The following is an 18456-nucleotide window of genomic DNA, read 5'->3' as shown; positions in this document are numbered from 1 at the left end:
GTATACAACATCAACTGCTCTACCTTCATCTACACACTTAGTTACCTCCTCAAAGAATTCAATCAAATTTGTAAGGCAAGACTTACCCTTCACCAATCCGTGCTGAGTATCCCGGATTAAGCTGCATCTTTCCAAACGGTCATAAATCCTATCCCTCAGGACCTTTTCTATTAACTTACCGACCACCGAAATAAGACTAACTGGCCTATAATTACCAGAGTCATTCCTATTACCTTTCTTGAACAGAGGAACAACATTCGCTACTCTCCAAACCTCTGGCACTATCCCCATGGACAGTGAAGACCCAAAGATCAAAGCTAAAGGCTCTTCAATCTCATCCCCTGCCTTCCAAAGAATCCTAGGATGTATCCCATCTGGCCTAGGGGACTTATCGACCATCAAGTTTTTCAAAATTGCTAATACATCTTCCCCCCAACATCTACCTCCTCCAGCTTTTCAGCCTGTATCATACTCTAATTTTCAAAACATGGCCCCTCTCCTTGGTAAACACAGAAGAAAAGAAAGTCATTGTCTGTGTATAGTTTACATATTCTTCCCATGTCTGCGTGGGTTTCCTCCGGGTGTTCCAGTTTTCTCCCTCAGTCCAAAGATACTAAATTCTCCCTCAATGTACCCCGAACAGGCGATGAAGTGTGATGACTAGAGGATTTTCACAGTAACTTAATTAGTGTGAATGTAAGCCTACTTGTGACAAATAAATAAACTTTATTTTATTACAGTGTTAATGTAAGCCTACTTGTGACACTAATAAATAAACCTTAAGTTTAAAACTTAAACTTAAATGTACTTAACTCTAGCATCAGACAGGCAACTCAGCTTTTGGAATATATACTTTTGTTATCCCTATTTATTCTGTCCCCTACTACAACTACATTCCTTCTTACTCTCCCCACTTGAATGGTTCCCTACACCACAATGCTGTGGTCAGTTTTCTCACCCACTCTATACTCCCTGCTCTCATTCACAAAGGGGGCAAGAACTGGATGCCCATATCTATCTTACCTAAAGTCACACCGTTCTATGGACCAAATCAGAAGCATCTAGCTGCTTGGAACCAAGTGTTCAGGTAACTTTCTCCCTGATGCATTGCAATCTGAACCTCAGTACCTCATTAGCTTTGACACAATGTGCCTCGAGCTGCCCTAACTTACTACAAATGTGGTTATCATGAACCTTAAAGTGTCCGCCAGAACCCATATGTTATGGTTGCAAAGCATCATCTGCTCTGCCATCTTATTGTTGTGCTTTATTTAACATATTTGGTTCCATGTTATTTATAAGTAGTTTAATTAGTTAAGCTTTAAATTTAAGGCAAAACCTAAGTGTCCCTCGTACCCATTTAAACTATTACCCCTGCTTGCTCACCTAACACTCACCTTCTTCAGCCTCTGATAGTTGGTATAAAAAGCATTCCCAGATTAGCATTCATTTCTGCTTGTCTCCACTGTGGTTACATGACAAGGGTGACTGCATAATTTGTTACTTCTCAACACATCCGTACAAAAATACATATGCATGCTTCTAAAGCTTACCTTAATTGATATTATTGTCATTCAACTGAGAAGAATATTTATGATGCAGTAGATTATGTCTAAATGATCTAACTATGTGCTGTTCATTATTTACTTGATATAACAACAACTTGTATTTATATAGCATCTTTAATGTTGTAAAACATGCTACTAGAGTATCCCCAAACAAAATCTGACACTGAGCCAGATTAGAACGTATTAGGCCAGGCAACCAAAAGCTTGGTTAAAGAAGTAGATGTGTCGCAATTTCTTAAAGGAAAAGAGAAAGGTACCAAGAGAAGTACTGGGGAGAAATTCTAGAGATTAGGCTCAAGGCAGCTGAAAGCATAATCATCAATAGGGGAGCGATGAAAATTGTGTTAGCCCAAGAGGCTAGAAACAGGTGAAGGAATTCAGAGATATCAGAGGGTTATATGACTGATGGAGATTACAGAGAAAGGAAGAGACAGGACTTCGGAGAGATTTGAATATGGTTAAGATAATTTTAAATTCAGCACTGCTGGAGGGGAGCCAATATAGCCCAGAAATTCTGGCAGAACAAGATTGGGATTGAGATAGAATCAGTAGAGTTTAGACAAACTCAAGGTTATGAAGAACATAAAGGCTGGCCAAGGAAGCATTGGAATAGTCAAGTGTAGAAGTTAAAAAGACATTGACGACGGTTCCAGCATCAGATAACTAAGCCAGTGGTGGGGTGAGGCGGTCTTATGGAGATGGAGATGCATGGCTGAGGATAAGATGTTGGAAGCTTCTCTCAGGGTTAAATAGGACACAAAGATTGAAAACTCTCTGGTTTAGACATTGACATTGAGTAGCATAGAGTCAGTTCGTAGAAAATGGAGTTTCTGTCAAATTTATATAAAATTCTGATCTGGGAATAATTGTTAGTGGCAGGAAATAGTCCATGAGTTAATCATTTTTGTATGCTTAAAAAGGGGGTGCCACACTCACAGTCCTCCTTTCCCAATCAGTCAACCAAAATCTGGTCTTTCCAGATGCTCCCTACCTTTCCAACTCCTCCCCCACACACCACAGGGCTTCACCTCTAGACCCCATGATGAAACTCCCGCGCTTAACTGGTCTTTGGCTATGAGCACTTTGACCAACAGCTCTGTAGTCCCAGCAGTGTCACGGTTCCCAGTTGCCACTGCTGGGAATACATTTATGCTCCAGATCCTATCAGATTGCTCAGCTGCTGTCTGAGGCAGGACTTTCTCCAAAGTGAGGGGCAGAAGTTTTGCCTTCAGTCAATTCTATAGGCATTAAATGGCTGTAGGGGTACCACCCTACCTGAAACATGTTCTCCCTGCTGTGGCTTAGGGTGGACAGTTGCAGCTCCTACTTGTTTAGAGGTAACTTTATTTTAACATTATGCATAGAATCGTAGAATCCCTACAGTGCAGAAGGAGACTATTTCGCTCTTCAGGTCTGCATCGACTGTCAGACAGAGCCTCTCCCAAGTCCATTCCCTGATATATCCCCGTAACCTTACTAACATCTTACACATCTTTTGGATACTAAGGGGCAATTTACTATAGCCAATCCACCTTACCTGTACTGTGGGATGAAACCACAGCACCCAGAGGAAACCCACACAGACACGATAAGGATGTACAAACTCCATACAATCTCCCAAGGCTGAAATTGAACCCACGTTCCTGGCGCCTTGAGACAGCAGTGCTAACCATGCCATTCACTAAAATTAACAAAAGTGATATCATTCAGAACAGTTCCTGAAGATGGCAGTGTTAGCAGGCAAATAACTCACTGCATTGCGTACTATGTATAAGACTTTCTGATTTAGGAAGAAATCATTTAAATAAATCTTCCAGGATCCTCAATACAATAATTCTGGGAACTAGGCAGCAGATTAAAAAGTAGGACCTCAGAGGTTGCAATTTCGAGATTGATTTGAAACAGGCAGACAGTCACTCAACACCGGAATTGAACCCGGGGCTACGGCGCTGTGAAGCACAGTGTTAACCACTGTGCCACCATGATGAGTTAAGAGTGTGGATTGACACATAGAAGTGTGATATTGTTGCTATTATAGAAACATGGTTGAGGGAAAGGTCAGGATTGGCAACTCAAAATTCCGGGTATAGGATCTTCAGGCAAGACAGGAAGCAAAACAGGAGGTGATGTTCCATCATTAAGGAGTAAATTGCTGCAGTAATGAGGGACGATATCTTGGAAGGGTCTTCAAATGAGGCTTTGTGGGTACAGCTGAGGAATAAAAAGGGGGCAGTCACATTGTTCAGAATGTATCATAGGCACCTAAACAATCAGCGGGCAATAGAGGAGCAGATATATGGACAATTCACTGAGCTTTGTAACAATAATAATAGAGGATTAAGATCCTCTAATAATAATAATAGAGCATCTTAAATTCCCCAACATTAAATGGTATAGTCATAATGTAAAGTGTTTAGAGGGGGTGGATTTCTTGAAATGTATTCAGCAGAGCATTTATGCTAATAAATAGAAGGTCCAATAAGGATCTATTGTTGGATCTATTTCTGAAGAACAAAGTCAGACAGGTGTTCGATGTAGCAGAGGGGGAGCATTTTAGTGATAGCAATCACAACACAATATGATTTAAGTTTGTAATGGAAAAGGAAAAGGTAGGGGTGGGATCCTGAGCCTGCAGCCGCCATCCATGGGGAAGGCAGTGCAGGCTCAAAATGCGGACAGTTCAGAAAAGTAAGGTCGTGTTTTTTGATTTTGAGCTTTCCAGCGGAGTGATGTGGAACATGCCAGGGAAGGACAGGAATCTAATTTGAATTCAGTCTGGATATTGAACCTGCACCAAATATTCAGCTTGCGCTGGCATGATGTCGCGCTGATGTCGTTTACAACAGCATTCCACCAGCACGAACCTGGCAACATCACCTCCAAAGGGGATATCAGATGTCAGTGCTCAGGTGACCAATACTTCCCAGGCAGTCCAAGATAGAAGGAGCAAAAGGGAGAATGCCAAGTGCAGCTCAGGGCTGGGGTGGGGTTGGTGGTGGAGGGGTGGGGGGGGTGCGAAGGTCACTGTCACCATTGGATAAGGAGGGGGTTGGGGGACATCACCTCCTGTTTTGCTTTCCTGTCTTGCCTGAAGATCCTACACCCGGAATTTTGAGTTGCCAATCCTGACCTTTCCCTCAACCATGTTTCTATAATAGCAACAATATCACACTTCTATGTGTCAATCCACACTCTTAACTCATCATGGTGGCACAGTGGTTAACACTGTGCTTCACAGCGCCGTAGCCCCGGGTTCAATTCCGGTGTTGAGTGACTGTCTGCCTGTTTCAAATCAATCTCGAAATTGCAACCTTTGAGGTCCTACTTTTTAATCTGCTGCCTAGTTCCCAGAATTATTGTATTGAGGATCCTGGAAGATTTATTTAAATGATTTCTTCCTAAATCAGAAAGTCTTATACATAGTACGCAATGCAGTGAGTTATTTGCCTGCTAACACTGCCATCTTCAGGAACTGTTCTGAATGATATCACTTTTGTTAATTTTAGTGAATGGCATGGTTAGCACTGCTGCCTCAAGGCGCCAGGAACGTGGGTTCAATTTCAGCCTTGGGTGATTGTATGGAGTTTGTACATCCTTATCTTGTCTGTGTGGGAGTGCTCATTACTCTGAAGGCATCTGCTCGTGCTAAGAAGGCATTCCTTCCTGGTTCCTTCTTGCTGGGTTGCGTTCAAACAGTAGCTTGAGTAGATGCCCTTCATCGTTGGGAGCTGCAAACTGGGTGGGAGGCAGCCACAACAAAGGGGCAGTTCTGGATGCGACTGTGAGGTCTTGGGGTCCTGATTGGGGACAAGCCAAGCTGCAAGGGCAGTGTGGGGGTATTATTGATTGGAGATACCCTGCCTCATGGCCTCCTTCTGTGGTTCCAACATCTCAGATACCAGTCTCCAGCCAATTCGGTTCACTCCACATGATATCAAGAAACAGTTGAAGGCACTGGATACTGCAAAGGTAATGGGCCCTGCTAAAATTCCAGCAATAGTACTGAAGACTTGTGCTCCAGGACTTGCCACTCCATGCGTCAAGCTCTTTCAGTGCAGTTACAACACTAGTATTGACCCGACAAAGTGGAAAATTGCCCAGGTACCTCCTGTACACAAAAAAGCAGGACAAATCCAACCTGGCCAATAAACCCCCCCACCATCAGTCGACTGTTGGTCATCAGTAAAGTAATGGAAGAGGTCATCAACAGAGTCATCAGACAGCACTAGCTTAGAAATAACCTGCTCGTGACTTCTCAGAAACCCCCACTGTCAACTTCTTTGGGGTTACTATTGACCAAAAATTCAACTGGACCTGCCGTATAAAAATTCAACTGGACTCACCACATAAACACAATGGCTACAAGAGCAGATCAGAGGTTAGGAATGCTGCAGCAAGTAACTCGTCTTCTGACTCCCCAAAGCCTAACCACCATGTACGAGGTACCAGTGTGATGGAATACTCCCCATGTGCCTGGATGGGTGCAGATCCAACAACACTCAAGAAGCTTGACACCATTCAGGACAAAGCAGCCCACTTGATTGCCACCACATCTACAAACTTCCACTCCTTCCAGCACCGACACTCAGTAGCTGCAATGTGAACTATATACAGGATGCACTGCAGCAATTCACCAAAGATCCTTAGACAGCACCTTCCAAACCCACGACCACCTTCATCTAGAAGGTTAAGGGCAGCACATACATGGGAACATCATGACCTCCAAGTTCCCCTCCAAACCACTCACCATTCTGATTTGGAAATATATCACTGTTCCTTCGCAGTTGCTGGGCCAAAATCCTGGAATTCTTTTCCTAATGCATTGTGGGTCAACCCACAGCGCATGGACTGTAGTGATTCAAGAAGGCAGCTCATCACCACCTTCTCAAGAGCAACTAGGAATGGGCAATAAATGCTGCCAGCCAGTGATACCTATGTCCTACAAATGAATTTTAAAAAATAGAATAAGAGGCAATTTGATTTAAACCTTTAAGATTCTGAGGAGTATTGACAGGGTGGATGTGGAAAGGATGTTTCTCCTTATCAGAGAATCTAAAATTAGGGGTCACTGTTTAAAAATAAGGTGTCACACATTTAAGACAGAGATGAGGAGAATATTTTAGTCTCAGAGGGTCATGAGTTTCTTGAAATATCTTCCTCAAAAGGCAGTGGAAGCAGAATCTTTGAATATTTTTAAGGCAGAGCTAGATAGATAGTTGATTAACAATGATGTGAAAGATGAACTTTAATGGAATTAGACAGGAGCTTGCAAGGGTTGATTAAAGTAGCTTGTTTGAGAGCAAAGGAACCTCTGGCAAGTAGGAGGCCTTTAAAAGTGAAATAGCTAGAGTTCAGGATCAAAATATTCCTGTTAGGGTGAAGGGCAAGGCTGGCAGAAGCAGGGAATCGTAGATGACAAAACATATTGAGGTTTTGGCAAGGAAAAGGGAGGCATGGCTCAGGTACAAGTAGCTAGAATCAAGGATTCCCTGGAGGTGTACAGGGATACAGGTGTACACTCAAGAAGGAAATCAGGAGGGCAAAAAGGGAGCATATGGTAGTTTTGGCTGAGTGGATTAAGGTGAATACAAAGAGATTCTTTAAAAATATTAAAGGAAAAAGAATAACTAGAGTAGAATACGACTCCTCAAGGACCGAAGTGGACACGTGTGGAACAGCAGGAGATGGTTGAGGTTCTCACTAAATATTTCTCCTCTGTGTTTACTGTGGAGGAAGACAAGAAGGTTTGGGAACCTGGGAAAGTTAGTGGTGATATTTTGGGGACATTTCGCATTACAGTTGAGGAGATGATTAAAATGTATGAAAGTGGATAAATCTCCTGGCTCTGACCAGATATATCCAAGAACACTTTATAAGGCTGCAGAAGAATTTGCGGGAGTTGTGGGTGAGATATTTGCATCATCATTAGCCACACGTGTGGTACCAGAAGACTGGAGGGCAGCAAATATTGTGCCTTTATTTAAGAAAGACTGCAAGGAAAAACCTGGGAATTATAGACCAGTAAGGCTAACATCTAGGTGGGTAAGTTACTAGAGAGGATTTTGAGGGATAAGATATACAGGCATTTGGAAAGACAGGATTTGATTAGGAGTAGTTAGCCATAGCTGTGTACATGGGAGATCATGCCTTACAAATTTGTTAAAGCTTTTTAATGAAGTGACTAGGAAAGTTGATGAGGGCAGGGCAGTAGACTTAGTCTATGTGGACTTAGAGTCATAGAGGTTTATAGTATGGAAACAGGTCATTTGGCCCAACATGTCCATGCCGTCCTTTTTTTAAAACCCCGAAGCTAGTCCCAATTCCCGCATTTGGCCCATATCCCTCTATATCTATCTTACCCATGTAACTGTCTAAATGCTTTTTAAAAGACAAAATTGTACCCAACTCTACTACTACGTCTGGCAGCTTGTTCCAGACACTCACCACACTTGGTGTGAAAAAATTGCCCCTCTGGACCCTTTTGTATCTCTCCCCTCTCACCTTAAACCTATGCCCTCTAGTTTTAGACTCCCCTATCTCTGGGAAAAGATATTGACTATCAAGCTGATCTGTGCCCCTCATTATTTATAGACCTCTATAAGATCACCCCTCAGCCTCTATGCTCCAGAGAAAAAAGTCCCAGCCTTTCCAGCCTCTCCTTATAACTCAAACCATCAAGTCCAGGTATCATGCTAGTAAATCTTTTCTGCACTCTTTCTAGTTTAATAATATCTTTTCTATACTAGGGTGACCAGAACTGCACACAGTATTCCAAATGTGGCCTTACCAATGTCTTGTACAACCAATGTAAAACCTCAGTAAAGCCTTCAATAAAGTTCCACATGGTAGGCTGGTCTGGAAGGTTAAGTTACATGGAATCCAGAAAAAGCTGGGAATTGGATATGCAATTGGCTTGATGGTAGAAAGCAGAGAGTTATGGTGGAAAGATGCTTGTCAGACTGGAGGCGTGTGACTAATGGTGTGCCTCCAAGGTTTGCTGTTTGTTATCTGTATCAACGATTTGGATGAGAATGTGCAAGGCTTGATCAGTAAGTTTGCAGATGACATAAGAACATAAGAAATAGGAGCAGGAGTAGGCCATCTGGCCCTTCGAGCCTGCCCCGCCATTCAATAAGATCATGGCTGATCTGTCGTGGCTCAGTTCCACTTTCCCGCCCTCTCCCCATAACCCTTAATCCCCTCTCTTATCAAAAACCCATCAACCCGCTTCTTAAAAATATTTAGCGAGGCAGCCTCCACCACTTCAACGGGCAGAGAATTCCAGATATTCACCACCCTTTGAGTGAAGAAGTTCCTCCTCAACTCCGTTCTAAACCGCCCCCCCTTTATCTTGAGGCTGTGCCCCCTAGTCCTACTGTCTTTTTTGAGCGGGAAGAGTCTCTCCACCTCTATCCTATCCATCCCATTCATCATCTTATACGTCTCAATGAGATCTCCCCTCATTCTTCTAAACTCTAACGAGTACAAGCCTAGTTTATTCAGCCTCTCCTCATAGCTCAACCCCCTCAACTCCGGTATCAGCCTAGTAAACCTCCTCTGCACTCCCTCCAAGGCCAAAATATCCTTGCGCAGGTGCGGCGCCCAAAACTGCACACAGTACTCCAGCTGCGGCCTCACCAATGCCCTATACAGCTGCAGCAAGACCTCCCTACTTTTATATTCAATCCCCCTCGCTATGAAGGCCAGCATCCCATTCGCCTTCCTGACCACCTGCTGCACCTGCAGGCTGGGTTTTTGCGACTCATGCACAAGGACCCCGAGGTCCCTCTGCACCGTCGCCTGCTGCAGTTTTTCGCCACGTAAGTAATAGTCCTTCCTACCATTCTTCCTACCAAAGTGGACCACCTCACACTTGCCAACATTAAATTCCGTTTGCCATTTCCTGGCCCATTCACCCAGCCTATCTAGATCCTTCTGCAGACTCTCCACACCCTCCGCACAATTTGCCTTTCCCCCAATCTTGGTGTCATCAGCAAATTTCGACACCCTACACTCGGTTCCCTCCTCCAGATCATCTATATAAATGGTAAATAGCTGAGGCCCCAGCACCGACCCCTGGGGCACCCCACTAGTCACCAACCGCCAATCCGAATAGCACCCATTGACCCCCACTCTCTGCCTCCTATTTGACAACCAATCCTCTATCCACGCCAACACCCTACCCCCAACTCCATGTCCTCTGACCTTCTGCAGTAACCTCTTGTGAGGTACCTTATCAAACGCCTTCTGAAAATCCAGAAAGACCACATCCACCGGCTCTCCTCTATCCACCGCCCTAGACACATCCTCATAGAACTCCAGTAAATTTGTCAGACACGACTTCCCTTTAATGAAACCATGTTGCGTCTGCCCTATCAAGCAATTCCCTTCAAGATGCCTCGCAATTTCCTCCTTAATGACGGATTCTAACATTTTACCTACCACAGACGCTAAACTAACCGTTAAACTGACACTAAAATAGATGATATTGTAGACAGTGAGGAAGGTTATCAAAAATTGCAGCAGGATCTTCATCACCTGGGGAAGTGGACTGATACATAATACCATGAATAGGCAAGGTTTAGAGGGACATAGGCCAAATGCAGGCAAATGGAGTTAGCTTCGGTGAGCTTTTTGGTTGGCATGGACCAGGTTGAACCGAAGGGCCTCTCTCCATGCCATAGATTCTATGATTCCATAATTGTCTGAATATAGGATTCAGGTTACAATCAGATCAGCCATGAGTGAATGGCGGAGCAGGCTTAAGAAGCTAAATGGCCTGTTCTTTCTCCTAATTCATATTTTTGTATGCTGTAAACCATGCTGTAAACCACCCAACCGAAATATCTTACCATAATTGAGCAATTCCTACACGTTACTAGGAAACCCACCACTCCCAAGGTGGCACGAGTAATCTAGCTTGCTCACTAAATGCCAAAGTCAATGGGTTGGAGCCAGGTTCTTATTTTTGCTGGTTTTGACCGCATCCAAAACCTCACAATCTACCAATTAAAATTGCACTCCCCAATGTGTTTGTCTGGCAAACTGTGAACAATTTGAGTAACAATTATAATTTTTTTCCAGATATGAAAAATCTACCAGAAGTATCGACATGCAATAAAGACGTTAGAAAAGTTTTAAACAAAAATCCAAATCTGGTGAAGGAATTACACAAAATAGTGGAACACAATTTGGCAGAAAAATTAGAAACGCTAGGGATAAAACCAGTAAGTATTTTTATGTGCATATATTAAATTAGAAAATGCTATCTTAACTGGAATGTTTTGCAGAATTATTAGTACAGCATGTTAAAAATTCAGCCTGAATATTGTATTTTGCCCCCACTCATTGGCAAAGGAGGGAATTGATGCGTGGAGCCGGAGAAAGCTCACCAATGCCTCTACTTTCTCAGAAGACTAAGGAAATTTGGCAAGTCAGCTACGACTTTCGCCAACATTTACAGATGCACCATAGAAAGCATTCTTTCTGGTTGTACCACAGCTTGGTATGGCTCCTGCTCTGCTCAAGACAGTAAGGAGCTACAAAAGGTCGTTAATGTAGCCCAATCCATCTTGCAAACCAGCCTCACATCCACTGACTCCCGCTGTCTTGGCAAAGCAGCCAGCATAATTGAGGACCCATGCACCCCAGACATTCTCTCTTCAATCTTCTTCTTTCAGGAAAAAGATACAAAAGTCTGAGGTCACGTGCCAACTGACTCAAGAACAATTTCTTCTCTGCTGCTGTCAGACTTTTGAATGGACTTGCCTTGCATTAAGTTGATCTTTCTCTACACCCTAGTGATGACTGTAACACTACATTCTGTATGCTCTTGTTTCCTTCTCTGTGAATAGTATGCTTTGTCTGTATAGTGCGCAAGAAACAATACTTTTCATTGTATTTTAAAACATGTGACAATAATAAATCAAATCAAATCAAAATCAAGAATATGGTTGAGGTCCTTAGCATTTACAAAAGAGAAGGATGTGGTGGATAGTGAATCTAGAGAAGTATGTTGATATTCTAGGAAATGGCGATATCAAAGAGGAAGAGATATTGGGTGTTTTCAAAAGTATTAAGGCAAACAAGTCCCTGGGACCTGATGGGATCTATTCCAGAATACTGAGGAAGGCAAGGGAGGAAATTGCTGGGGTCTTGTACATAACCTTTCTATCCTCTTTAGTCACAGAAAGGTCCAGAGGACTGGAGAAAAACCAGTGTTGTTCCTTTGTTTTAGAAGAGCACAGGGATAATCCAGAAAATTACAGGCTAGTGAGCCTTGCATCAGTGATAGGGAAATTGTTGGAAAAGATTCTTAGGGACAGGATTTGGAAAAATATGGACTTATTGGTGATTGGGAGCATGGTTTTGTACGTGGGAGGTCATGTCCCACAAAGTTGATTGAGGTTTTTGAGCAAGTAACAAAGATGGTTGATGATGGCAGGGCGGTCTACATGGACTTCTGCAAGGTCTTTGACTAGGTTTCTCATGTCAGGCTGATACAGAAGATGAAGTCACATTGCATCCATGGTGAGCTAGTAAGATGGATCCTGAACTGGCTTTGTCACAGAAGACAGAGAGTAGCGGTGGAAGGGTGCTTTTCTGACTGGGGATCTGCGACCAATGGTGTTCTGCAAGGATCAGTGCTGGGATCTCTGTTGTTTGTCACGTATATAAATGATATGGAGGAGAATGTCAGTGGTCTCATTAGTAAGTCTACAGGTGGCACAAAGATTGGAGGAGCTGCGGATAGCGAGGAGAATTGCCAAAGGGTACAGCAAGACAAATATAGGCTGGAGACTTGGGTTAAGAAATGGCAGATGGAATTTAATCTGGAAAAATGCAAGGTAATGCATTTTGGAAGGTCTAGTGAAGGAGGAAAGTGTACAGTAAATGGCAGAACCCTTAGAAGCACTAACATACTGAGGGACTTGATGCACAGGTCCACAGTTGCCTGAAAGTGGCAACACAAGTGGATAAGGTGGTCAAGGAAGTTAATGCATGCTTACCTTCATCAATCAGGGCATAGAGTATTAAAATTGGCAAGTCATGTTGTATAGCTGTATAGAGGTTTAGTTGGAATATTGGGTATTGTTCTGGTCGCCACACTACCAGAACGATGTGGATACTGGAGAGGGTACCAGGTTTACCAGGTTAATTGCTTGATTTGGAGGGTATTAGCTTTGAGGAGAGAATGGACAATGTGTTTGTTCTCACTGGAATGCCAGAGTAGAGGGACAACCTGATGGAAGTTTACAAAATAATGAGAGGCATGGTGTCTTTGTCTCATGGTAGAAATTTCAATTCCTAGGGAACATAGGTTTAAGGTAAAAGCGGGAAATTTAAAGGAGATTTGAAAGGCATGTTTTTTTTTACATACGAAGCAAGTGTGGAATAGAACCATAGAATCATAGAACATTGCAGCACAGAAAAAGGCCTTTTGGCCCTTTTTGGCCATGCCGAACCATTTTTCTGCCTTGTCCCACTGACCTGCACCTGGACCATATCTCTCCACACCCCTCTCATCCAGGTACCTGTCCAAGTTTTTCTTAAATGATAAAAGTGAGCCTGCATTTACCACTTCATCTGGCAGCTCATTCCACACTCCCACCACTCTCTGTATGAAGAACCCACCCCCCCCAATATTCCCTTTAAACTTTTCCCCCTTCACCCTTAACCCATGTCCTCTAGTTTTTTTTCTCCCCTAGCCTCAATGGAAAAAGCCTGCTTGCATTCACTCTATCTATACCCATCATAATTTTATACACCTCTATCAAATCTCCCCTCATTCTTCTATGCTCCAGGGAATACAAGGAAAGTAGGAAGAAACTTAAGCAAGCAGTAAGGAGGGTTAAAGGGGGTCATGATAAAGCATTGGCCAGCAGGATTAAAGAAAATCCCAAGGCTTTTTATATACACAGAAAGAGCAAGAGGGTAGCCAGGAAGAAGGTTGGCCTGCTCAAGGACAAGGGAGGGAATCAATGCGTAGAGCCAGAGGAAATGGATGAGGTATTAAATAAGTACTTTGCATCAGTATTCACCAAAGAGAAGGACTTGATGGATGATGAGCCTGGGAAAGGATGTGTAGATATTTGATTCATGTTGAGAACAAAAAGGAGGTATTGGGGGTCTTGAGAAACATTAAGGTACACAAGTCCCCAGGGCTTGATGGAATATACTACAGAATACTGTGAGAGGCAAGGGAAGAAATTGGTGGGGCCTTGAGAGAAATCTTTATATCCTTACTGGCTACAGGGAAGGTCCCAGAAGATTGGAGAATAGCTAATGTTGTTTCTTTATTTGAAAAGGTAACAAGGATAATCCAGCTAATTACAGGCCGATGAGCCAGTGATAGGGAAATCATTGGAGAAGACTTTTCGAGATAGGATTTACTCCCACTTGGAAATAAGTGGATGTATTAATGAGGGGCAACATGGTTTTGTGAAGGGGAGATCATGATTCACTAACTTGATCGAGTTTTTTGAGAAAGTAACGAAGAGCGTAGAACATAAGAACATAAGAAATAGGGGCAGGAGTAGGCCATCCAGCCCTTCGAGCCTGCCCCGCCATTCAATAAGATCATGGCTGATCTGTCGCTGCTCAGTTCCACTTTCCCGCCCTCTCCCCATAACCCTTAATCCCCTCTCCTATCAAAAACCCATCAACCCGCGTCTTAAAAATATTTAGCGAGGCAGCCTCCACCGCTTCAACGGGCAGAGAATTCCAGAGATTCACCACCCTTTGAGTGAAGAAGTTCCTCCTCAACTCCGTTCTAAACCGCCCCCCTTTTATCTTGAGGCTGTGCCCCCTAGTCCTACTGTCTTTTTTGAGCGGGAAGAGTCTTTCCACCTCTATCCTATCCATCCCATTCATCATCTTATACGTCTCAATGAGATCTCCCCTCATTCTTCTAAACTCTAACGAGTACAAGCCCAGTTTATTCAGCCTCTCCTCATAGCTCAACCCCTTCAACTCCGGTATCAGCCTGGTAAACCTCCTCTGCACTCCCTCCAAGGCCAAAATATCTTTGCGCAGGTGCGGCACCCAAAACTGCACACAGTACTCCAGCTACGGCCTCACCAATGCCCTATACAGCTGCAGCAAGACCTCCCTACTTTTATATTCAATCCCCCTCGCTATGAAGGCCAGCATCCCATTCGCCTTCCTGACCACCTGCTGCACCTGCAAGCTGGGTTTTTGCGACTCATGCACAAGGACCCCGAGGTCCCTCTGCACCGTCGCCTGCTGCAGTTTTTCGCCCCGTAAGTAATAGTCCTTCCTACCATTCTTCCTACCAAAGTAGGGCAGTGGATTTTGTCTACATGGACTTCAGTAAGGCCTTTGACAAGGTCCCCCATGGCAGACTGGTACAGAAGGTGAAGTTGCATGGGATCAGACGTGAGCAGGCAAGATAGATACAGAACTGGCTCAGTCATAGAAGACAGAGGGTAGCAGTGGAAGGGTGCGTTTCTGAATGGAGGGCTATGACAAGTGGCATTCCTCAGGGATCTTTGCTGTTTGTAATACATATAAATGATTTGGAAGAAAATGTAACTGGTTTGATTAGTAAGTTTGTGGATGACACAAAGGTTAGTGGATTTGCAGATAGCAATGACCATCAAAGTATACAGCAGAATATAGATCAGCTGGAAACTTGAGCAGAGAGATGGAAGATGGAGATAATCTAGACAAATGTGTGGCAATGTATTTTGAAAGGTCTAATACAGAGAGGAAGTATACAGTAAATGGCAGAACTCTTAAGAATACTGATAGGCAGAGGGATCTGGGTGTACACAGTCACTGAAAGTGGCAATGCAGGTGGAGAAGGTAGTCAAAAAGGCATACAACACGTTTGCCTTCATTAGCCAAGGCACTGAGTTTAAGAATTGGCAAGTCATGTTGCAGCTTTATAGAACCTTAGTTAGACTGCACTTAGAATATAGTGTTCAATTCTAGTCATCACACTACCAGAAGGATGTGGATGCTTTGGAGAGGTACAGAAAAGATTTACCAGGATATTGCCTGGTACAGAGGACATTAGATTTGAGAAGAGGTTGGAGAAACTTGATTTGTTTTCGCTGGAACAATGGAGGTTCAGGGGCGATTTGATAGAAGATTAGGAGGGGCATGGACACAGTGGATTGTCAGAAGCTTTTTCCCAGGGTGAAAGAGTCAACTACCAGAGGGCATAGGTTTAAGGTGTAAGGGACAAGGTTTAAGGGAGATGTATGAGGCAGGTATTTTAACAAGAGGGCGGTGGGTGCCTGCAACTCGCTGCCGGAGGAGGTAGTGGAAGCAGATACGATAATGACTTTTAAAGGACGTCTTGACAAATACGTGAATAGGCTGGAAATAAAGGGGTATGGTCCCTGGCAGTGTAGCGTTAGTTCAGTCAGGCAGCATGGTTGCTGCAGGCTTGGAGGGCTCAAGGGCCTGTTCCAGTGTTGTAATTTTCTTTGCTCTTTGTTCATTCCACCGGGATCAGGCCACGAGCTTCCCAGCGACAATAGTGTGCCAGGAGATTTCAGTCCCATGCCCACTAATCAAATCACAGGCAGCACGGTGCTGCAGTGGTCATCACTGCTGCCTCACAATGCCAGAGACGCGGATTCGATTCCTCACTTGGGTCACTATCTGTGTGGAATTTGCACGTTCTCCCCATGCCTTTGTGGATTATTTATGCCTCTTCAGTTTAGTTGCAACCTGTCTTTTTTGTATAAGTCCACCTGCCCCGGAAGAGATCCAAACGGTCCAGATATCTGAAACTCTCCCTCCTACACCAGCTATTTAGCCATGTGTTGAGCTGTATTATCTTCCTATTTGTAGCCTCACTGGCACATGGCACAGGGAGTAATCCTGAGATTACAACCCTGGAGTTTCTGCTTTTTAACTTTCTACCTAACTCCCTAAACTGCAGCTGCAGAATCTCATCACTCTTCCTACCTATGTCATTAGTACCATTATGTACCACAATCTCTGACTGTTCACTCGCCCCCTTCAGAATTCTTTCTGCCTGTTCAGAGGCATCCTGGACTCTGACACCAGGGAGGCAACCTGGAGTCTCTTTCACTTCCACAGAAGTGCCTATCTGCACCCCTAACTACAGAGCCCCCTATAACTATTGCTCTACTGCTGTTTGTCCTCGTTGCTTAACAATAGAGCCAGCCTTGGTGCCACTGCTCTGACTGCTGCTGCTGTTATCCACTAGTTGACCATCCCCCCCCAGCAGTATCTGAAATGGTATACTTGTCAGAGAAGGGAACGACCATAGGGGATTCCTGCACTGACTGCCTCCCCTTTTGAGCAGTCACCCAGGTATCTGCCTGCACCTTGGATGTGATCCAAGTCTCTAAACCTCCTATCTATGATGCTTTTTGCCATCTTCATGTTCCTAAGTGCATCCAACTGCTGCTCCAACCTGTCTATATGGTCTGTAAGGAGCTGCAATTAGGTGTACTTCCTGCAGATGTAGTCGTCCGAGACGCTGGAAGCGTCATGGACCTCCCACATCTACGTGCAGCACTTAACTCTACTCACCGACATCTCTATCATCAATTCAATTATTTAAGAAGATTTATTAAATTCTCTAAAGCAGTCAGTGCAGGAATCCTCTGTGGTCGTTCCTTGTCTCTAACAAGTATACCATTTCGGATACTGCTGCGGGGGATGGTTTATTAGAGGATAACAGCAGCAGCAGTCAGAGCAATGGCACCATGGCTGGCTCTATTGTTAGGGCAGCATGGTAGCACTGTTGCTTCACAGCTCCAGGAACCTGGGTTTGATTCCTGGCTCGGGTCACTGTCTGTGTGGAGTTTGCACATTCTCCTCGTGTCTGCGTGGGTTTCCTTTGGGTTCTCCGGTTTCCTCCCACAGTCCAAAGATGTGCGGGTTAGGTTGACTGGCCATGATAAAAATTGCCCCTTAGTGTACTAGGATGCTTAAATTAGAGGGATTAGCGGGTAAAATATGTAGGGATATGGGGGTAGCGCCTGAGTGGGATTGTGGTCGGTGCAGACTTGATGGGACGAAGGGTCTCTTTCTGCACTGTAGGGTTCTATGATTCTTACCTTCTACCTCCTCACGGTGCCCTTTTTTTTGGTTAGAAGAGGAAGGAGGGAAACTCTGATGTAGTATTTCGGGCTTACCACTCCTTGACACCAGATCTTCAGAATGCTCCAGAGAAGTACCTCAGATGTGTCTATGGTTGCTGTTGCTCCAGTGAAGTTCCTCAGTTACCTCTATCAGATGCTCTTCTTTCTGTTTATCACTGGAGGGGTTCTTTTGCTTCCCACTTCTTCATAGATGTTGCTGGGCCAACTTCTCCCAGATTGCTTCAGTGAAGTCCCACATCTGCCTCTACTGGATCGGAGGGCAATCGAGGTCCCCAAGAACGTTGGGTGCCAGGGGCTGCCCCTGGACATTGCCAGCCTGGACTCTTGGCACTGCCCAAAGGGCAAAGCCGCACTGCCCAGGTGGCATCATGGCACAGCCCACTAGGCATTGGGAGTGTCAAGAAGACAGGGCCTAATGAGGGGAGCAGGCCGTAACTGGGGCAGGGTCTCTGAAGGGTGATTGCTGGGGTAGTGGGTCCGCTGCCACTCTGCACTCATGCTGAGTGACAGGGAGGGAGGCTGGTGCTCAGGGCTGGGCATCAGTTTGGTGTGGTGGGGATGCTGGAAAGGTCGGGACTCTGGGGGTGTGGGTGTTGGCATTGCCGGTTTGGGGGGTGGTGGGGGCTAGGTGGATCGGGGCTGCACAGTATATGGGGGGAGATCAAGGTGAGCTACGGGGTGCAAGGCTGGCCTGGTCACATCAGGGGGGGGCCAGGTCATGGGGATGTTGGAGGTGCAACAATGTGGGAGTTGCGGAGCTCACCAGTGATTGGGAG

The 18456-nt window shown here is 44.6% G+C and overlaps 1 protein-coding gene across 1 annotated transcript in view; it reads left to right on the top strand.

Annotated features, from left to right (window-relative positions):
* LOC145349481 (cilium assembly protein DZIP1-like) overlaps positions 1-18456 on the top strand; it is a 390694-nt gene that overhangs the window by 291952 nt on the left and 80286 nt on the right. Inside the window, exon 12 of the mRNA XM_080198019.1 lies at positions 10653-10795. Within this exon, the coding sequence (XP_080054145.1) occupies positions 10653-10795 (143 nt within the window). The remainder of the gene's footprint in view (positions 1-10652; positions 10796-18456) is intronic.

The sequence above is a fragment of the Carcharhinus amblyrhynchos genome, chromosome 10 (genome assembly GCF_965287045.1).
Source record: "Carcharhinus amblyrhynchos chromosome 10, sCarAmb.v2.hapA, whole genome shotgun sequence".
NCBI lineage: Eukaryota > Metazoa > Chordata > Chondrichthyes > Carcharhiniformes > Carcharhinidae > Carcharhinus > Carcharhinus amblyrhynchos.
This window is presented reverse-complemented; position numbering and strand designations above follow the sequence as displayed.